This window comes from Wolffia australiana, chromosome 15, assembly GCF_029677425.1.
Source record: "Wolffia australiana isolate 7733 chromosome 15, ASM2967742v1".
Classification (NCBI taxonomy): domain Eukaryota; kingdom Viridiplantae; phylum Streptophyta; class Magnoliopsida; order Alismatales; family Araceae; genus Wolffia; species Wolffia australiana.
This window is the reverse complement of record NC_135849.1, coordinates 9,498,224-9,519,997: the sequence shown is the minus strand read 5'-3', so window position 1 is coordinate 9,519,997 and position 21,774 is coordinate 9,498,224. Positions and strand designations below refer to the sequence as shown.

The 21,774-nt window shown below is 40.5% G+C and overlaps 3 protein-coding genes across 3 annotated transcripts; 1 reads left to right on the top strand and 2 right to left on the bottom strand.

Moving 5' to 3' along the window:
* Positions 1-32: 32 nt before the first annotated feature.
* LOC144713332 (NAD(P)-binding Rossmann-fold superfamily protein) lies at positions 33-4,050 on the bottom strand. The gene is made up of 4 exons (XM_078587914.1): positions 3,804-4,050; positions 2,352-2,694; positions 710-1,178; positions 33-644 (listed from the first exon to the last, which is right to left on the bottom strand). The coding sequence occupies exons 1-4, from the start codon at positions 3,991-3,993 to the stop codon at positions 207-209; spliced, it is 1,440 nt and encodes a 479-aa protein (XP_078444040.1). The 5' UTR covers positions 3,994-4,050; the 3' UTR covers positions 33-206.
* A 1,898-nt stretch (positions 4,051-5,948) lies between these two features.
* Positions 5,949-6,937, bottom strand: LOC144712980 (tubulin-tyrosine ligase). The gene is made up of 2 exons (XM_078587424.1): positions 6,394-6,937; positions 5,949-6,300 (listed from the first exon to the last, which is right to left on the bottom strand). The coding sequence occupies exons 1-2, from the start codon at positions 6,771-6,773 to the stop codon at positions 6,051-6,053; spliced, it is 630 nt and encodes a 209-aa protein (XP_078443550.1). The 5' UTR covers positions 6,774-6,937; the 3' UTR covers positions 5,949-6,050.
* A 3,773-nt stretch (positions 6,938-10,710) lies between these two features.
* On the top strand, positions 10,711-13,248 carry AQI (Peptidase M20/M25/M40 family protein). Its single transcript, XM_078587336.1, has 4 exons — positions 10,711-11,647; positions 12,153-12,290; positions 12,727-12,966; positions 13,055-13,248. Exons 1-4 carry the CDS (start codon positions 10,805-10,807, stop codon positions 13,160-13,162), a joined length of 1,329 nt encoding a protein of 442 aa, XP_078443462.1. The 5' UTR covers positions 10,711-10,804; the 3' UTR covers positions 13,163-13,248.
* Positions 13,249-21,774: the final 8,526 nt, after the last annotated feature.

Here is a 21,774-nt window from a genome sequence, read left to right as displayed (position 1 = left end):
GAGCGTGGCAAACCGACACGAAGAGTTGGAGACGACTAAAACAGACTCGTCTCTTTATTCTCGCCGCAATGAAAGCAGCTTAGCTTCCGAGCAGTCTTTAAAACGCCGGCCGATAGTAAATGGGCGACGCCGGGACCCGTGACAACCGACATAGCCGGAAGTCGGCAGCAATAGAATACAGAGCGAGAGAGAAAGAGATACACCTGTTAATTGGTCTTCCGCGCCTTCTTCAGCAGAAACCGCAGAGAGGAAAACCCCAGCGCGAAAGTCTGCCAGAACCAGGCCGCGGAGTTTTCTGGGTCGACTCTCTTGGACAGATTCCAGGCGTAGATGGCCTCCCCGACGTGGAGTGAAGCCGCGGCGACGAACACAAGGCGGGTGATCGCCAGTGACCGGAAGAAGAAGTTCGCCAGGAAGTTAACCCATGCCAGAGGCCACCAAGGAGGGAGGAACGCCGCGTAGAACGTGAGACTCATCCCTGTAATGCTGAACATCCATGCCCATACGCTTGGCCCGCTCTCCTCCTCTATCTTCTCCTTCCAGTGCGAGATCGTGGCTGCCATTCCTTCTCTCGCTGACACCATCGGCACGTAACCCAGCTCCTCCCTCGCTTTCATGTACGAGAAGTAATGGGTCACTCCCACCTGGAGAAAACAAAGAATTTGATGAAAAAAAGAGCTGATTTCGCCAATGAAAGAAGAAAGCTTGCCTTGTGCACTTCTGCGGGAAGCAGAAACGGCTGCGGAAGCCACCGGCTTTCCAGCCATGGCCTCAGCACGGTGTAAACGAAGGAGAAGAAGTATGCGAGCCGCGTCGCCTGCTGCAGTGATAAAGTCCTCTTGGGCAAGTCATAGTTCAGGCTCCGAAGCAGCGGTCTGATGAACTCGAAAGTGTTGATTGGAGCGCCGTCGGAGACGAAGTAGGATTTGCCCGCGGCGATGGGCTGACCTTTCCTGCCGGGAAGATCGTTCAAGAGGCCCATGCTCGCTAAAACTAGCGCAAGGATCAGGTTATCGACGTAGATCCAGTCGGTCTTCACGTTGGCTTCCCCAACTTTGAAGAGAAGCAGGTTTCTTTTAGCGAGGCCGATGATCCTCGGGAGATGCCTCTCTTCGCCGGGGCCGTAGATAGCTGCGGGACGAACAGCGCAGGTGTAAAGAGTGGTGTCTTTCCTCTTCCTGCGCAGTAAGTAGCGCCCTTGTCGTAAGCTATAGCAGTGGAAGTCGCTTGAATCAGCGCAAGAATATTAAAAATAACACCCTGCCAACAAAAGTTTAAGGGGACAGATACCACCCTAGTTAACAGTGGTAGGCTCTTGACTATTAAAATGGTCTCAGAGCCCAGGCTGAGAGTTTGAATCAGGGAGGGAGATCACACCGAGCCTTAGCAGCAGATATTGATGGAAATATTGAAGAGGAAAAGCTATAACTTTGAGGAAAGTGGTAGTAGGCACTTGAATCTTAACATGGTATCACAGTCCAGCTTGACGTTTTGAATCTGTCAGCAGGCCCTTTTCTCTTTCTTTTATATATTTTTTGTAAGTAAACCCCGTATTTACTATACTGTGCAAGTACCCATATGAGGTCGGATCCACCAGATTGGATCTGAATAGACCTCATAGATCTAATCCAGTATAAGTACTGGCTGACTCCTCTTTCATTAAATAAGTCATATTTTCGAATTGTCCTCTCCCTCTTGGCAGATAGGGTTAGAACAGGTGGAGAAGACAACAAGGAGAAGATCCATTCTCCTCATTGATCAGCTAGGAAGTTGACAGAATCCTACCCACAACACGCTAAGCCCTTGTGGCAACTATTGAGGGGAAGTGTTGAAGACGACTCTACCAACTAAAGTTTAAGAGGATAAGTAGTGCCCTTGCTTAAAACCAAAGCTTTTAGCTAAGTGGTAAGCACTTGAACCTCGATATGGTATCACACCCCAAATTCCCGTTCAGAATCCTATGCACAACACATTAAACCCTTGCGGCAGTTGCTGAGGGGGAATGCTATAGATAACACCCATCCCAGAAAAATTTTCAGATAAAAAGTAGCGCCCTTGCTAAAAAGCTGTAGCTTTTAGCACAGAGGTAGGCGCTTGAACCTTAATAATGTACCACAGCCCAGACTGAGGGAGGGTTCAAATCCTTGGCATAACACACTGAGCCCTTGCTGCAGTTTTTGAGGGGGATTGTTGACCACAGCACCCTACCGAGAAAAGTTTTTTCGGTAGTGCCCTTTCTATAAGCTGTACCTTTTAGCACGGGAAAAGTGGCAGGTACTTGAATCTTAACACAAGTTTCTGCAGATAAAACTTAATTCTCAGAAGGTTTGGAGGAAGTAGAATCGACATACTTGGACTGGCGACCGCTGCTCCTCAGCACGAGCTGCTCTGCTAGTGATTTGCTCCGGCCGTATGGGTCAACGTGATCATCAATTGGGAAGTAGGGAAGGGACTCGTTGCCGTTCACAATTTCTCTTCCGCCGAAGACTACATTATATGTGCTCACGTAGACGAGCCTGCTCACACCAAATTCATGACATCCCTCTAGAATGTTGCAGGTTCCATCGATGTTCACCGCATCCGTGCGGCCATGCTGGAGCATCTCCTTTCCTGACATGCCGAACGATGCAAGATGGAACACGCAGTCAACACCGCTGATAGCACGCTCCACATCCTTCTTGCGGCTCACATCACCTGCAACAATGAAAAATCCTTCACATATCTCGACATGGATGATCTTCTCACACTCTGGGCTGAGAAAATCAACAGATTCAGTGGCGAACAAGGCAAAGAAAGGCAGAATGAAAAAAATTAAAAATGAGAATCTCTCTATAGACGTCCACCCAGATCTCTAGGCAAAATAAAACTCAGCAGATTCTGGGTCGACAGAAGCAATTAAAGGCAGAAAGAAAATTCCAAAATGAGGCTCCGTACAGACGTCGACATGGATCATGATCTCGCTCTCTTGGCAAAAAAAATCAACAGATTCAGTGCCGACAGAAGCAAATAAAGGCAGAAAGAAAAATAAAAAATGAGGCTTTCCCCACAGACGTCAACATGGATCATGTTCTCACTCTCTAGGCTAAAAAAATCAACAGACTGAGGGTCGAAACAAGCAAATAAAGGCAGAAAGAAAAAAGAGAGAATTTCTCTACAGACGTATACATGGACGATTTTCTCGCTCTCTGGGCTCAGAAAAGTCAACAGATTCAGCGTCGACGGAAGCAAATAAAGGTACAGAGAAAATCCAAATAAGACTTTCTCTACAGACGTCAACATGGATCATGTTCTCGCTCTCTAGGCTACAAAATTAACAAATTCAGTCTAGACAGATGAAAGTAAAGGCAGAAAGAAAAAGAAAATCTCGCTATAAACGTCTAAAAAATTAGGCTTTCTCCACAGACGCCGAGATGGATGATGTTCTCACTCTCAAGGCTAAAAAGTAAATAAAGGCAGAAAGAGAAAACAAAATTGAGAATTTCTCTAGAGACGTAGACATGGATGATCTTCTCGCTCTCTAGGTTAAAAAAATCAACAGACTCAGTGTCGAAAGGGGCAAATAAAGGCAGAAAAAAAGGGAATTTCTCTACAGACGTCAATTTGTATAATATCATCACTCTCTAAGACTAAGAAAATCAAAAAAAATAGTGTCGCCAGACGAAATGAAGATAGGAAGAAGATCAACAATGAAATTCCTCAACAGATTTCTAAATGGATGACCCCCTCGCTCTGCAAGCTTAAAAATTCAACAGATTCAACGTCAAGAGGTGGAAATGATGAAGAAAAATAAGATCTAAATCGACCTTGAATGCAGCGGACGCCGGAAGTTAGCAGATCAGCGGACCAAGGTGATTCGGAGCGACGGTCGAGGGAACGGACTTCGGCAGCTCCCCGGCGAACAAGATCGAGACAGAGGGCGGATCCGACGAACCCTAGCCCTCCCGTCACCAGAAACTTGCATCCTTCAATGCCCTCGTTCTCGCTGAGATGCATCTCTCTCTCTCTCTCTCTCTCTCTCTCTCTCTCTCTCTCTCTCGTTTAGAGTCACCTTCCTCTTCGAGTGGAGTTCCTCTGCCGACACTAGAAGACGACACAATAAATGACAATTTTGCCCCTTCTTGCTGACCCATCCCAACTTTGACCCGTTGAAAGTGGAATCGTATTATGTGAACGTTGACTTTGGGTGGGTATTGTCATCATGGTTTATGTTTTTCTAAAACTTTAGGCTAATGGATATCACCTTGTCAATGACCTTGGTACCCTTCACGCATTGAATTTGACCGGGATGAGACGGAACATTTACGAAAATTATCTTTATGCCCCTTTCCAAAGACAACTAGGACCTATCTAAAAACGGAATTATACTTTCTTGGGTCCTTGGTCGTTGACTTTTGTGGAAATTGACCTGCTCTTCTCCAAATACTCGAAACTTAGACCCGTCTTGAACGGAATAATACTTGGCGCATTTTGCTAGTATTTTTTTCTCGATATGCAAATTTTAATCAGACCTGAGGCATTGACTTTTGGGTGGTTGACTTGCCCTTCTCTGAATCCGTAAAACTCACAGCCATCTAAAACAGAATCATAATTTTGGCCCTTTTTCAATAGAATTTTCCTTGATATGCAGAATTTAAGTCCCTAATAGGGGCGTTGACTTTTGAGGACTTGACTTGACCTTCTCTGGATACAAAACTTTGACCCATGTAAAACGGAATCATACTTTGGCCATTTTTCCATAGTCCCTTCTTTGATGTGCAGAATTTTAATCCAAACTAAGCCCTTGACTTTAGGGTAGTTGACTTCCACCTTTGAGGACTAAGGAATAACTAATTCGGAAGATCACCTGGTAAATGACCTTTGAGCCCATCAGAAAAACGGAATCACACTATTTTTTTTTCTTTGACATGCGTAGAATTCTCTTGCAGTTGACTAGCTGCGTCACATTTATAAGACCTTTATAAAGTGGGGAAGTAGATATCAGGTATCTGTATCTGATAGTCCATTATCCTAAAAAAATGTTGTCTCTGTTTAATCTCAAGACAATACATGAATTTAAATCCTTAAGAGTTCAAAACTTGAATAACAAATGAATAAATGTCAGCATATTATTCACGAATACAGTTCACTTTAAAAAATAATTATAGAATACAGTAACCCACTAAACCTTAGATGAATTCATACAAAGTGAATAATTCAAAATCATAACCAAATTGTTCCAAACATTTAATTAAACTTCTGCCAAGGGGTGATTTTAACTTTAAAAAGAGTTGTGTACGAAACCTAGATCGGCCTATTGTTTTGTTGTATTTTCATCTATATTTCTAATCTTAAATTGTTTGTTTTTTGTCCACATCATGTACCTGTTTATAACTGGTATTCACCAGACTGATGTTGATCCTGTCCCCTCGATGGTAATATATTAGGTTTATTTTATTTCTTTTCCAACTGGATTAAACTTATAAATGCACAGAGCATCAGAGGACAAGTCTTAAATATAAAATTTTCGGTTATCCGACGCTCTTACATATATGATAATTCGAATAGGCTTTGATTTTGTGGTCATATTTTTTACTCGTGCAATCCTTATATCATCATATTTATTTTCCCATCGTTTAATTATGGAGGCTCCTTTTTCACTTTGGAACCTGACCATTATGCGGAGAATATATTCATAGAGATACACATGCTGAAATAATTTTAGTAATTTCAGTGCTTGAAAGTTTTAAATTTAATATTTTTAGTTATCATGAGTTATGCTTCAACGCAGGGGACATTATAAAACTCTTCGAACGATGGTTTACTAAGTTAGTTACTTAGTGTCTTATTCGCTAAAGAAATTTAAAAAATGAATATGGTACTGTGAATATCAAACAGTAAAAGACCTTTACACCCTTCGCCGCCGACCCAACAATTCTCTAAACTTATTTCCTCGCATACAAAATAAAACAAAACTGGAACTCTCATGCAGTCTTTATACATTTAAAATTTCAAAATTACGATCATCACTCGGACTAGAAACAAAGAAAGAAAAAGAAGAAGAAAATGGCGGATTAAACGGCGATGTGGTTCGTCGGGGAGAAGATTTCCTTGAGCGAGACCATACACATTGGCGGCGCCGCCGCGGAACTGCCGCCGGCAGACTTACCTCCGCCGCCGAAGTTAACATTCACCGCCGTGCGATCGATCGTCCCTTCTCTGTACACCACCACCTTCTGATCATCGCCGCCCCTCCGATCATCCTTCATCCGCCGGAACACCTTATCGAACACTCGATCGTGCTCGCGATGAACAGCCATCCCCCTGCAAACCGATCGATCACCGAACAAAACCGATCAGCTCCGACCCCGTGGCAGGCCCGTAAATCCGCCGACAACCAAGGGTTTTTTCCCGCACCTCACGTGGAAATGATCGGCGACTTTGGCGACTCCGATGTGGAAGCCGACGGCGTCGACGAAGGCGTTGTAGGTGACGACGTGCAGTCCATCGATTCTCGGGAAGGGAAGGCGGGGACGGACGGGACGGCGAAGCGGATGACGCGGTTCGGTTTGTTCGCGGACGCGCGCGGGACGGAGGAGGAGCTCGTCGTCGTCCTCGGAACGGGGCCGCGATACGTGGAAGGCGTATTCCTTCCAGGAGAGGCGTATTCCTTCAATGGCTGGGAGGGCGACGAAGCCGAGCACCGCCATGAGAGGCTCCAGATCGTCGTGCGTGAGGATAGGCCGGAACGTCTTCGTGTGCCACAGCGCCAGCTTCTGCAACGTCCTCTCTCCCATTCGAAAGCTAGATCGAGATCGACGGATCGAGAACGACAAAGAAGACGATGATCAGTCCGTGATCTGCCGGATCATGTCGCCGGAGGAAGTTTTTGAACGAGGGATGAGAGAAGGGGAAAAGATAGAGCGATCGTCGGGATTTGGGAGGGATGAAGATTTATAAATTTGCGGGGTTCGTGGGTTTAATAGCGGTTTTGCCGGGTAATGACATCTCTGCCCCTCCGTCCATTCAAAATGAAGAAATCTTCCGGTTGACGCTAATTAATTGGATCGAAACGCTAATTAATTGCCATTAAAGAGATAATTGACTATGAGCTGTTGTCAAGCCGGGAAATTATTAATTAAAGAGCTGCTAAAGTGTGAATTCGGCCCTTGCCTTTAGATATATGGTGTTCCAGAAAGATCTAGACCGTTTCAGATGCCGGTGACGGATATAGAGATGGATGATGAAGGGTTCTGGATGATTACGGATGACGGTACCGGATATCTGATTCGTCATTTAAATTTCATCATCTATCTTCGTCCGTAGCAAATGACGGATGACTGAAAGGTCGTATTTCCGTCTTTCGTCATTAGTCATCTGTCATTCGTGACGAATGACGGATGACAAAGATTGCGGATGAATGACAGAAATGACGGATGACTATATTGGATGATAAATATTTTAATGTATTTATTAGAAAACATAAAAATGTGTCTATTTTTTTCACCTTGATTTTTCTATGTGTGATATTTAGTAGAAAACATGAAAATGTGTCTAATTCTATTTTGATCCACGTTTTGATCTAAAATTTCTCAATGATTTGAGCTCCACTCGTTCTTATTTGGTAATCTTTCTTGTTTTGAACTTAATATTTTGGTCGTTGAGAGAAGTGATTGCATGGTTTTTTATTTTCCTCAGAGTCACTTGGTACTTAGAGTTTTGATTTTTTCTATATTTTCCTCGTGGTTATTTTGTTTGTTAATGATAATATTCCACCTTATATTAAGTCAAGAAACTTGTGCGATCTATTATCCCTCGATGACCATTTTGTGTGATTTTTGAAAAATTAGCTCCACTATCGGATCATGAATCCGAGGCAATGTGCAACATGAAAAAATCTCTAGAACGATATGTCATAATCTAAGAAGGACGATCAAATGCGATCAAGATTTTGGACTCAGTGCCGACGGATGATTCCTGGGAAGAAGATGCACCTCTCTTGCTCACACCACAACCAGCCCTTCTAATTGGGGCTGGTTATTATAGCAGGAGAACCTTCAACCTGATTCATCCGGATTCACTTATTCTTCACGGATTCATCCGGCATTGCAAGAATGTGGTGTTCAACACGGCAAGATCCGCAGGCCCAGGAAGAGTAAGAGAGCTGAGAGACAAAGAGAGGGAGAGATGCGAGATGCTTCGAGGGGGAGAGAAGAGACAGACAGAGAGAGGGAGAGGGGCGAGATGCGGAGAGGGGGAGGGACTCGACAGATTAAGAGGGGGCAAGGCGATAGCAGCCAGCCGAAGAGGGGGAGAGCATTTACAAACGAATGGTGGTGGTGGGGGGGGTGGGGGGGGAGACGACAGACGAAGGGTGCGTCAAGGGGGGGGGGAGTTCAAGGATGGTCATTTTTTGTCACCGGGACTTCAGTTCCGTTTCGTTTACTTCAACAAACGAATGACAGAATAAACAAATGACGAAATCCTGCAGACGGCGGAACGGTGACGAATGACAAAAATGACAAAAAAATTCACTCTAGGCAGAAATCGGAACAGAATTCCATTCCGATACGTTCCGTCCGTTCAAAATTGTCATTCGTTTCCGTCCTCCAGCTCTAATCTGATATCCTCAGAAAATCGAGACGATCTCAGATGACGGTGTAGGATATCGAGATGGATGCCGAAGGAGTTAGGACACTTACGGATGACAGTACTGGATATCATATTTCAATAACAGGATCTCAAATCTCTATCTCTTTCTCTTTCTCTTCCTCTCTCTGTATCTCTCAAACTCTATCTCTGCCTCTATCTCTATCTCTGTTTCTATCTCTATCTCTATCTCTATCTCTATCACTATCACTATCTCTATCACTATCTCTGTCTCTCTCTCTATATCTCTATCACTATCCCTATCTCTATCACTATCTCTGTCTTTCTCTCTATATCTCTATCTCTATCTCTATCACTATCACTATCTCTGTCTCTCTCTCTATATCTCTATCACTATCCCTATCTCTATCACTATCTCTGTCTTTCTCTCTATATCTCTATCTCTATCTCTATCTCTATCTCTATCTCTATCTCTATCTCTATCTCTATCTCTATAGCTATCTCTATCTCTATCTCTATCTCTATCTCTATCTCTATCTCTATCTCTATCTCTATCTCTATCTCTATCTCTATCTCTATCTCTATCTCTACCACTTTCTCTTTCGCTATTGCTATCGCTATCGCTATCGCTATCTCTATCTCTATCTCTATCTCCATCTCTTTCTCTTTCTCTATCTCTATTTCTATCTTTATCCCTATCTCTATCCCCTGTCTCTAATTTTATCTCTATATGTGTGTCTATCTCTATCTCTATATCTAATTCAATCTCGAATTTTATCTATATCTGTATCTGTATCTATATCTCTAATTCTATATCTATATGTGTCTATCTATATCTCTAGTTCTATACCTATATTTGTCTATTTCTATCTCTAATTATATATATCTACCTATCTTTAACTTTAATTCTATATCTATCTCTATCTCTATTTGTATATATATATCTATGATTATCTCTATCTATATCTATATCTAGTTATATATCAATCTCTATATCTATGCTTGCCTCTATCCATTCTATCTCTATCTCTAATTCTCTCTCTCTACATATATATGCTTATCTCTATATATATCTATATCTAGTTATATATCAATCTCTATATCTATGCTTGCCTCTATCCATCTCTTTCTTTGTTTCTATCTGCATCAATATCGCAGTCAATATTATTAGTTATTATACGATAACATTTTTAAAAAAGTTATGTTCAAAAAGTGTTTGTTTGTAGCTCTCTATTTTACTAAATTCTGCCTGGTTAATCCCAGTGTATCTAGAAAACTTGAGTAATGTTATGATGTTCTCAAATAGACCTAATGATACGACAAACTAATATTATTATTCATAATGTTAACTAACTCAATAATAACCAATCTTATTCATTCACAGATGAAGATGAAGGTTAATTAACTTAATATATTTCTCTATTAATACAAAAAAGCAGGTAGAATAATTTCAAATACAGAGTCAGATTTTTGGAAAATTTGGTATCCACAAATAACATCTTAAATTAGGGTTTGACTGTCCCGGTCCGGTCTGTTTTTTTGGCATGAACCTAAACCTTACCTGAAGTTCAGTCTGGTTCTGGTCCGGTCTTGTTCAGTCCTGGTCAGGTCCCAATCCTGTCATGTTGACTATTCAAAATCAAAATCAACATCAAGATGAAAAATTGGCAAGAACTTTTCCAAAAAGAATACGGCATTACAAGTCGAGATAGTTCAAGAGTATTAACTAACATAATAAGAATGTCCACCTTGGAAAGTATAAAACTAATCAAGACGAGATAGTTCAAGAGTATTAACTAACATAATAAGAAATAAGAGTACCACAACAAAACCAACTAGAACATGAAAAAAACATTCTTCTAGTATAAAAGAAGAGGAAGGAAAAAAAAAAAGAACAGGAAAAGGGAAGATGAAAAAAAGAAGAAGAAAAAGAAGAAGAAGAGAACAATAAAAATGAAGGAAAATGAAAATAAGATGAATAAAAGAAGAAGAGAACAATAAAAAGGAAGGAAGATGAAAAATAAATGAATAAAAGAAGCAGAGAAGAAGAAGACAAGAAAGGAAGATAGAAATAAGAAGAATAAAATGAGGAGAAGAGTAGAAAAAATAAGAAGATAACAAAACGAAGAAAACGAGAGCGGCGAAGAGTAAAAGAACAAAGAAGAGAAGAATAAAAGCGGAGAAGAGAAAGCGGCGAGAGGAGGGAGGAAGGGGAGCCATGGCGATTGGTATTCGGCTGTACTGCTTGGGGTTCCTCCTCTTCGTCGCCGTCGTCTCTGCTTCGCTCAGAGAAGACAACGCGGCGGTCGAGAGGTTTCAGAAGTATCTACAGATCAACACCGCGCAACCAACCCCCGATTACGCCGCTGCAGCTGATTTCATCCTCTCCCAGGCCGGAGAGCTCAAGCTCGAGTCAGAGACCATCAATTTCGTCCCTGGAAAGCCGCTCGTCCTCCTCAAATGGCCTGGAAAGGACGAATCTCTGCCAGCCGTTCTCCTGAATTCACACACCGATGTTGTCCCCGTGGAGGCTCACAAGTGGGGATTCTCGCCATTCGCCGCTTCCATTGATCCTGAGACGGAGCGCATCTACGCTCGCGGCTCTCAGGACATGAAATCCGTCGGAATTCAGTACCTGGAGGCGATCCGCCGGCTGGTGGCCGACGGATTCAAGCCCGAGAGGACGATTTACTTGTCGTTTGTGCCAGACGAGGAGATTGGAGGTGCGGAAGGAGCAGGGGTGTTCTCGAATTCGGAGAAATTTCGGAATTTGGGCGTTGGGTTTGTCCTGGACGAAGGTCTGCCTTCAGATGGGCAGAATTACAGGGTTTTTCACGGGGAAAGGAGCCCCTGGTGGACTGTGATCAAGGCTTCTGGGGCGCCAGGCCACGGGGCTAAATTATATGATAATAGTGCCATGGAGAACCTTGTCAAGAGCTTGGAGGTGATTGGTAGGTTCAGAGCGTCGCAGCTTAACTTGTTGAAGGCTGGGGAGAAGGCTGAAGGGGAGGTTATTTCAGTGAATATGGTCCACCTCAAAGCTGGAACGCCCACTCCCACTGTTTGTCCACCAACCTTTTCTTGGGTTTATTTTTTTTTCATTAGAACATGAGCACAATGAGCAGATTGCGCTCTGTTTTTCACTGCATTATTGAATTTCGTGTATAAATTTAGGCCCCGGTGACTTCAAGCTTCTGGAATTTTCTCCACGTCATTCCTCAAACGCACTGGAATCCAAGCAGGCTTGGTTTACCATCATCCACTCGTTTGGCCTCTCCACCACTCAATTTTCTCACCTCGTGGTTTTTTCTGTCCTTGGCCAAGAACAAATCTCCAATGGATTATTATTCATGAAACCTTGTCATTGTTTCTCATGGATCATCGCCAATAATGATTAAAAAAAATTATCGGCCTTGAGTATAACCATGTCTCCGCTCCTCATCTTATGGATTTGATTCCCTGAATTTCTCGTCTATTGTAAAAGAGTTCCAGTGTATATAATATATATTGTTTCTTCAATTGTATATTAAGACTACGTGAACAAGTTATTTGTTCTTGCTTCCCAGGGTTTTGTAATGAACCTTCAGCCATCTGAAGCAGAGGTAGGCCTTGATATCAGAGTTCCCCCAACCGTAGACGAGGAAGCCTTGTTGAGAAGGATCGCGGAGGAGTGGGCTCCTTCTTCTCGCAACATGACTTTTCAGGTAAAAATCACATCAGATATCTCTACTTTCTCTGATACAAATTTATGATTGCTCCCTGTTGGGTCATAATCAGGGTACATTTCTTTTTATAATTAACAAAAAAAGAGAGGGGGTATAAAATAAATTTCAGCTCAATGTCTTATGATGTTATTTTCTTAAACAAAACCCCCTCGAACAGCTACTCTGTTGGGTTGTAATCAGGGTACTTTCCTTTTGATCATTAACAAAAAGGGAGAAGGGTCAACTACTTTTGATACTACTTTTTAAGAGAGAAAACCTGAAACAGCTGTTCTTTTGGGTTAGAATCAGGCGCCTAAAAAAAATTTCAGCTTGATGCGTTATGATACTGTTTGTTTAAAGAAAAAGTCTTCAAACATCTATATATCAGATGCTTAATGCCCTTACGAATTTCTCTTGTCCTTCCCATGGTGTTCAGTTTAAGTCGAAGGTACCGGTGAATGACATGTATGGAAAGCCAGCAATCACCCCAGTCGACAGCTCCAACCCTTGGTGGGCCCTCTTGGAAAACGCTGTGAAAGAAGCAGGTGGAGAACTTAGCAAGCCAGAGATCTTCCCAGCGTCAACGGATGCTCGTTATTTCCGTCAACTTGGGCTGCCAGCGATTGGATTCTCCCCCATAGCGAACACCCCCAGTCTCCTGCATGATCATAACGAGGTTAGTACTTAAACCCACAAAAGAACTCGTTGTTTCCATCAAACCCTTGCTTAAAATGATACTACTGATCTACCATGTTTCTCTTCAGTATCTGGGCAGAGCCGAGTATCTCAAAGGGATTAAAATCTATGCATCCATCATCAGAGCTCTTGGATCACACTTTCCGGTCGACGGCCGCATCAAAGACGAGCTGTAGGAAGTGATTTGATCTTTTTTCTTCTGAAAATCTTTGAGTTTTTGTACTATCAATAATTAGTGTCATGAGTGTTTGATTTAAGTGGATTTTTATGAGTAGGGGATGGGGCGGTCCACGTTATCATCACGTGATAATGAACTCACAGCGGTGTCATGTAATGAGTGTAGTTATAGCTGTCCTCACTTCAAACTCAATCCACTCGCACAGTTTTCTTTCATCAAGATTTGGGGAAGGTACCTATATTAAATGTCAGCTTAATGTCTTATGATGTTATTATTTTTAAACAAAACCCCTCAAACAGCTATAATCAGGGTACATTCCTTTTTATCATTGACAAATAAGGAGAAGACCCCTAAACTGAAATTCAGCTAAATGTCTTATGATATTTGAGAGGAAATCTTATGATTGGGAAGTTGCCCTAATGAAGTGAAAACGAGAAGAGATAAAAAGTTTTTTCTCATTATTCTATTTATTATACTCATTCTTTATACATGTTAGATTACAACGGTGGGCAGCACGTTTAACAAGTGGCCGTTTAACAACATAATAACCTAAGAAGATGGGCAGCACGTGGGCCCCACGTGTGGTGCAGTAATTCTGTAACACCTCCCCTCAAGTGGAGGAATGGATGTCTTTTATTCCTACCTTGAACACCAGGGCTTCATGTTGGTCTCTTTGAAGGGCTTTGGTGGGGATATCGGCCAATTGTTGCTTAGTAGGGATGCATAAAATGTCGATGACTTAGGACTCAGGTTTGTCTTAGTTAAATATCCACATGTTTGGTGCAATCGTGTTGAATACAATCGTGGGCCTAGTTGATAGTAGATTTGTTGTCGTAATGATGGATGGTAGGTTGCAATGGCAAGAAACCCAACTCATGGAGGATGCGACGAATCCAAAGTGTTTCACAAATGTCCTCACTAAGAGCTCGGAACTCAACTTCAATACTACATAAGGACACAATGAACTCCTTACTATCCCATGTGACTAAGTTGAAGCACAGGAAATAACAATACCCAGTTGCAGACTTGCGATTAACCTGCAAGCCAGCATAGTAGGAGTCAATAAAGTTAGAGATGCCAGGACATGCCTCAAGAAAAAAGGAGGCTAAGCCCAATGGTTCTCTGCAAGTAACCAATAATCTAGAAGGAAGCTGGCAAAGCAGATATTTAAGGATGATGCATAAATTGGCTAAGAAAATTTACAACATAAGAAATGACGGGTCATGTTTGAGCCAGATAAATTAGTTTGCCAAGGAGATGCTAATAAATCAGAGAATCATTGTCTGGTTCATTAATGTCTTATTTAATTTCTAGATTGGCTTCCATCGGGGTTGAGATTGGTTGGCACAACAGATAACCAGTTTCATTGAGAAGATCATAAATGCATTTTTGCTGAGATAGCGTAATACAAACTGATGAATGGCTTAACTCAATGCCTAAGAAGTATTTGAGAGGAGCCTATACTTTTTTAATCTCGAATTGATCTCTAAGTTGCTGAATTAAAGTAGTAATCCCTTGGGATTAGTTTCTATTGATAATTCTATCGCCAACAATAGGAATATTAATAGAGTATGGAGACAATCGCTGAAAGAAAAGGGTGTGATCACCATTCGATTGTCGATGCTTAAAATGTTTCATGTCCTCGACAAACCACTCAAACCATGCACCAAGAGAATGTTTGAGTCCATAGAGAACCTTATGAAAGCAGTATACTTTTCCTTCGGGTATCTCATAACCAGGTGGTGGCCTCATGTAAACTTCCTCACTGAGATGACTATGTAGGAATGCAGTTTTTATATCAAAATGTAAAAGGTCCCAGTTCTGTTTTCATGCTAAAAAATTCAGGAATCGTATGGTGTTCGTTTTACCAAAGGTGCAAATGTTTTAGATATAATTAATGCCATGTTTTTTTGTTTCACCTTGGGAAATTAGACGTGCTTTGTAATGTTCTAACTGACAGTCAGCATGCTATTTAAAAATGTACAACCGACAATAAATAAGGCATTTACAATGTGATAATCACAAAGACCATGCTAATTTTAATTGTAAATTTGTGCACTTAATGTGTTTATTCTCCTTGAAATTCTAACTTTTCTTTATTTTTATGCTATTTAACATTATTTTATGACATTAACTTCATGAATAAAATAATTTCACTATTCAGTAAATATTCATTTAGATTATCTAAATATTCAATGGGTTTATTATATTTTTAGCATGATATTTTAAATTTTTTAGGGGTTTTTACTATTTTATGGAATTTTCTAAAGTTAAATTCACAAGGAAAATAATTTTATAATTCATAAAATATAAATTTCAATTTATTTAAATATTTTTAGGAATTAATTGTTTTTTTGCTTCTAGAAGTTTGTGTCATGCAATTAGGATGAGAGAGAAAATCTAATGTTCTAAAAGGAATTTTGAGCAGTAAATTTCAAGTTACTCCCAAATTTCCCTCATCTATCCATCCTTTAACTTGAATCTAAAAAAGTTTTGGATTTTGATCCTTATTATGATTAACGGAGTGACTTGATCATTTAAAATCTTGTTTGGGTTCATCTTTGTACTCCAATGGCGAAGGATTGAATGAGTGACATTTATATTAAGGCGCATGAAGAAAAAGCACCGCTAAACCTGTTCTGCATGTGACAACGAGGTTAGTGTGACCTTCATCTTTTTTCAACTTACATATTTGTCCTTTTCCCTAGATTATCATCACCGATAGTCTAGGTTCCCAATCTCACAAACACCACCTTCATCTTTTCCACTTGTCTGCATATATCGGCGTCCATCTCCATAACACCAGCGATGATATAATCATTATCACACACCCCCACAATGTCTTTCGTTGGCTCCTATCCACCATTGTTTCCATTGCAAATAACATGATATCTCTTTGATCTACTCAACTCCCCTCCCGTTCATCTCCATCAACTGTCACACTTCACTGTGGAAGCACTGGGGAAGGTATTTAATTATAATTAAGTAGTATTTTTCTATTATAAATTTCTATAAAATTTTCCAAATTATTCCATAAAAATTGAATATTTTAGATTAAATAGAATTAATATATCCTGACCTACCTAGTGTTATTAGATTTTTTTTCCTAAACTAAATATAAAAATCCTAAAATTTAGAAATCAAAGATAAAGTTCACTTATTCAGTACTTGTTCATTGTGGGTTCAACCCTTTCTCACCTTGTGCTCATAAGGAAACTTATAAATATTTATGCATAAACCAAAAGTCTTAGACACCATTTTTATCCCTGATTTCTGGTTCATCACCCTGAGGTAGATTAGTTAGTTCCCAGGTATGTTTAGCATAAAATGCTGCCATTTCAATATTCATAACTGCCTTCCAAAGGGGTTGAATAAGTGGCTCGTGAACAATTCTAGAAATATTTGTTAGCTGCACATCTATAAAAAATATTTTGTACTCATGAGATGCATTCTAACAAGTGAGAATATTGCTCAACGGAAATGTAGTAGTGATGATGTCAGTGGGGATGCTAGATGCCTCTAAGAGAAGATTGAAACAAGCGGTAGTGTTAGGGCCAGCTTCGACTGTAGTTGAAACATATTTGACTGTAGTAGAGGTAAGGATACGCGACAACCATACTCGGGTTTAGACAAAATGTTTTGAGTATGGGGGTCATAGACCTTACTAACACATCCGTGAAGTGTGTCCTTCCATTCCTAATTTAGAACCAGGCCCAATAAAAATTGAATCTCCAATAATAGTCTAGAGGAAGACGCCAATGGATAAGAGTTGTGCATTGTAGTATCTAGGGTGTGATGTGGATTGTAAAGTTTCCATTCATTGAAAGTGACATCCTTAGCGATCCAGATACGGCATGTGGGGGGATGGTAACACTTATAGCCTTATGAGTATTGTAATAGCCAACAAAAGACGTAGGAGAGTGCCCAAGGGGTTAATTTATTAGTTTGATGGGGATATAGATGAACATAGCATTCATACCCAAAGAGGCAAAGTTCCAAGTCATGATGTGGTTGAGAAATGGGGAAAGTTTTTTGATAGCTTCTAAGGGGGATTTTCGGTTCAGATGGTGTAGGAAGCCAATTAATAAGATAAGTGGAAGGTGATGGATATATGTGGCGGTCAAGACAAGCAAACTACCATGTTTATTTAAGTTCATTGAATAAAATATTTACGTTCATTATTATTCCGTGTGATGTTTATAATGAAGTCCATGAATATGTACAATGACTCAGTGAATTATGATGAGATCATAATACACTGATCACTAGTCTTTAAACATGTATTCCAAATATTCCTATTTAATGGATAGTTGAGATGGACATCGAATTATCCGGATAGAATAACACTAGGTGATCCTACTTATACAATAAGTATATTTGATCATGTGGCTATTAAGGTGGTGATACTAAGGACAAATAGTAGGTGCTCTTTGGAGAAAGAGTTCACTGAATTGATCCGTACGAATCCTTGAATGGTATTATACCTAAAAGTCAATCAGGTTGATTCATGTTACGGTTGTATAAGTGATCCACTGACCTGAGACACCAAGGACATCTTGTGAGTGGACGACTACATTTTGATTCAAGTCACGGTTGTATAGTGATCCACTGACCTGAGACACCAAGGACATTTCGTGAGTGGACAACTACATTTGGACTATGACGGACAAGCCTCTAATCATGGAATTTAAATAAGTTAAAGATTAGATGTAGTTAGAAGCTTATGGAGATTATTGAGTGGTCAAGACAAGATCATCCATCCTTGGTATAAGAGGAGATTGACTCGAGGAAGATGATGTAGAAAAATCCCTGGCCAAAGTAGTGAGGATATTGGATAAGGCGTTCTACAATGATCCATGTTACGCATTAGTACTAATCGAATGACGGATTAGGGTTTGAAGATAAACCATACCCTTAGTCGTTCGAGAGTCTTACGTGGATGAGGGATTATATGTATATGGTAACCGATGATGGTAAAGATTCCTTGAGAGAGTTCAAGACTACTCAATATCGTCTAGAGCACGAGGTGTAGCTTGGCACCCCACGGACTGAAAACTTAACCTATCAATTGGATTAAATCTATCCTGATTTAATTAATCTATCTGTTGATATAGTTAATTAATAAGGTTGGTCAATAAATATTATTGGGCTACTAAAGTTATTAACTAGAATGATACATGGGCCTAGAGGGTCACACGCACAAAGTCATAAGGACATTGGTGGATATATTTTACTTTGTAGGGCTTTTGAGAAAAACCTAAAGTGAAATATTAAGAGGGAAAGGGGTCTCATTTTAAGCACCCGTGCAAGCCTCATTTGAGAGCTTTCCCTTTCTCCATTCTCTTCTACGCTCATCCAAGGGAGAGTGTCTTCATGGTGAGGAGATCTTCTAGATTTTCAAGAAGAATCAAAGAAGAAGACGTGGAGATCCAAGCGTCGAGTGATCGCCTGGATACTTCTAGAGGCCGGACGCGTGAACGACTTCAGAACGATCTTAGAGCCACAAAGTCAAGGGTGGAACGAATTCCCCACATTCAATGTTTTCTTTTAAAGATCCAACGTGAATCGATCGACACGCTTCCGCATCCATGGGAACGTATTTTTCATGGACGAAACAAGGTACGAAACCCAACATAAGGTGTAGAAGTTTCTCCCTAAAGAAAATTTAGAGTGTTACTCCAAATGGTCAAGGCCCTGGTTTTTTCCTTGATATGCCCAAGCTTTCATTCAGCCACACCATTCTTTTGATATGTATGTGGACATGAGGATTTGTGGATTATACCTTTCTCTTTAAAGAAGGGTTTAAGGGTAGAATTGATGACCATTGTTCGTACGGAATCGTTTTATGAGTAAATCATATTCTACATCAACCATAGCCACAAATTCGTGGATTACAGTTGGAATGTCCGATTTACACTTCGTTATGTGAACCCAAGTGACTCGACTAACATCATTTGCAAGAATTACGAACCAAATGAAGCCATGTAAGTCAACAATGGAGATGGTGCCCATGTAAGCCATGTAAGCCATGAAATATTTTGAACACCTTTGTAGCAAAGGAATCAAAAGCAGGATATGTATTGTGTTTATGTAAAGCCACATCGTGACCCTACCAAGTAAAGTGATTTGGAAAATTGTATTTAAAAAATGAAAAGACAGATGTCCCAACTAACGATGGATAATCCAAATTTGGTCTTCCTTTTTCAAGGGGGAGCTAAGCGTGACCATCTTCCCTAACATTGACATCAATGCTAAGCAAGACATACCATCTTGGGAAGATCACAAGTAATAGAGACAATCTCATATCCTAGCTAACCCACGCTTCAGACCCACCACCTTGTCACAAAGAAATACATGTACCCCATCAAATATTACATTAGAGGATGACATTAGTGCTATGCGTTGTATAAATGTAAGACTAACGCAGAGTTGAGGGACATTAGTAAGTAGATTAAGAGGTTCAATCTCAATACTCCCAATACTAGCAACAATAAGCAGAGTTCCATAAGCAGTCTGCACCTTCTTAGTGCTATGACATATTTCATATTTTTTGAATGGGAATTTCAAGAGGGTCATATGGTCAATAGCACCATAATCCAATATCCATGTTGCAGGTGAGTGAGGAAAAAATTTTTGAATTAAAAAACAGAAAAGAGGCACCTGAGTGAACAAGGGATGTGGAGCTGATAATTTCGGTGACCTTCAGTTGATTCCTTAGGAGGTTGAGTTCGTCTTGAAATCTTGAGAGCTCACTTTTGTTGTCCACCTATCACCTTTGGCAATGTCGTCAACAATGACTACATCGTACTGGTCTTTACCATCTTCACGTGCCCCATTAGGTTGTATCTTCTTGGATCCTTCTGATATTGTTGATGTAGGGGGTATGATGGCTTGATTAGTATGATGCAGTTGTTTAATTATTCAAGCCAAAATTTGAATTGTAGAAATAGTGGGTGGGATTAGATGACTCTCTTCTTTGCGAATATGACTATTTTTATCTTCAATATTCAATGTATGCTCACTGTTGAATAGTTAAGCTTGAGCAGTTTCAAATTCAGGTTGCAATTCCTTTACATACCGATACACCTGATCATGTAAAACATATCATCTATCCACTAAATTGGCTGTAGGTGGACAGTAAAAATCAATTTCCTTCCACAAGGCATGTGGTTCATTTGCATACTCCAATGCATGTGATTTTCTTAGAGTAAAGCCATAGATAGATGTACAAGATTAGAAACCCAAGATTCATCTTCCCTCATTGAGAATATCTATAAAACTAGATCCCATACTTCTTTGACACACTCATTGTTCGTGAAGATTCACTGATTTCTTGTAACATAGAGTCCAATAACCAAGTGAAGATTATATCCACTTCACAATGCCATTTGAGGTACTGTGGATCATTTTCCATAAGAGGATCATCAGTTAGATAATATAGCTAGCCACGAGGATGAATTCTGCATCTCATGTACTTTGTCGACCGATAAATATTATGACTGGTAAATAGATATTGTGGCATGGTTTGTGGAAGATGCAAATACCACTTATCGCTGATTAGAGTGAGGGGAATATTCCCATGTCGGCTTCCATTTTAGCCATAGGGGAAGCAAACATAGAAGTTTATAAGCGGAAACTCTTATGTAGAAATGTACCAGATACAAGATGAAGTGTACAGATATGAAGCTTGGAACAATATAAGGAGGTGATAAAGATTCAGCAATATAAGGATATATAGCAAAGAAAACACTTCAACAAATGAGAGGAGCCAAAGAAAAGGAACAATCTCACATGTGAAGTTGTATGTTCCTCTTTCGGGCTAGCAATCAGGCGTAAGATATGAGTAGGATGTTTGGTTCTCTAGAGGCCTAGATATTGATGAACAATTCAAACTGATTCGCAGCAGAAGACTTGAACGAATCAAACGACATCATTAAAATCATTGAAAAAATGTACCTTTCCACGAATCGCATCAGTGATTTCTTGGATCCCGGAGTAAGACGAGTCTAGCTGCTCACATCTGCAGCCTCTATATGTATCCACGTGATCCTCGACAGGTCGAATCTCCTCCTTCTCCTTGACGAGCCCCGTTCTACCTCCAACGTTGTCGTTACGTTGTTCTGATCGCATCAGGCATGGAGAGGGGTGTGGGGAGAGTGGAGAAGAAGGGAAGGCCCCTGAACAATTCTGGCCTGGGTGAATTTTTTTTAGGGCCTTCCCCTATTTATATTAAGTGGGTATTTCTCATAAAGTCCCAAAACTTAAGTATATCTTCCAACGTCCTAAAGACCATTTGTGTGTGACCCTCTAGGCCCATGTATCAGTCTAGTTAACGACTCCAATGGCCCAATAACCTTTATTGGCCTTCCAAATTAATTAACTATATCATTATATAGATTAATTAATGTCAGATCGATTTAACCCAACCTATAGGTCAAGCTACACCTCGTGTTCTAGAAGATACAAAGGAGTGTGTATCGACTCACTCATGGAATCTGTTCGTCATCGGTTACCGTGTATGTATAATCCCTCATCCACTTGACGCTCCTTGGACGACTTAGGGTATGGTCAACTATCAAACCCTAATCGATCATCCGAGTTAGTACTGAT

Excerpts from the sequence above, each read along its gene's own strand:
- LOC144713332 (XM_078587914.1), bottom strand. The coding sequence starts at position 3,993 with ATGCATCTCAGCGAGAACGAGGGCATTGAAGGATGCAAGTTTCTGGTG. Across the intron at positions 2,695-3,803 it reads CGGCGTCCGCTGCATTCAAG|GTGATGTGAGCCGCAAGAAG; the intron begins GTCGATTTAGAT and ends TCATTGTTGCAG. Across the intron at positions 645-709 it reads TTCCCGCAGAAGTGCACAAG|GTGGGAGTGACCCATTACTT; the intron begins GCAAGCTTTCTT and ends TGTTTTCTCCAG.
- LOC144712980 (XM_078587424.1), bottom strand. The coding sequence starts at position 6,773 with ATGGGAGAGAGGACGTTGCAGAAGCTGGCGCTGTGGCACACGAAGACG. Across the intron at positions 6,301-6,393 it reads GCCGATCATTTCCACGTGAG|GGGGATGGCTGTTCATCGCG; the intron begins GTGCGGGAAAAA and ends ATCGGTTTGCAG.
- AQI (XM_078587336.1), top strand. The coding sequence starts at position 10,805 with ATGGCGATTGGTATTCGGCTGTACTGCTTGGGGTTCCTCCTCTTCGTC. Across the intron at positions 11,648-12,152 it reads CTGGAACGCCCACTCCCACT|GGTTTTGTAATGAACCTTCA; the intron begins GTTTGTCCACCA and ends CTTGCTTCCCAG. Across the intron at positions 12,291-12,726 it reads CTCGCAACATGACTTTTCAG|TTTAAGTCGAAGGTACCGGT; the intron begins GTAAAAATCACA and ends CATGGTGTTCAG.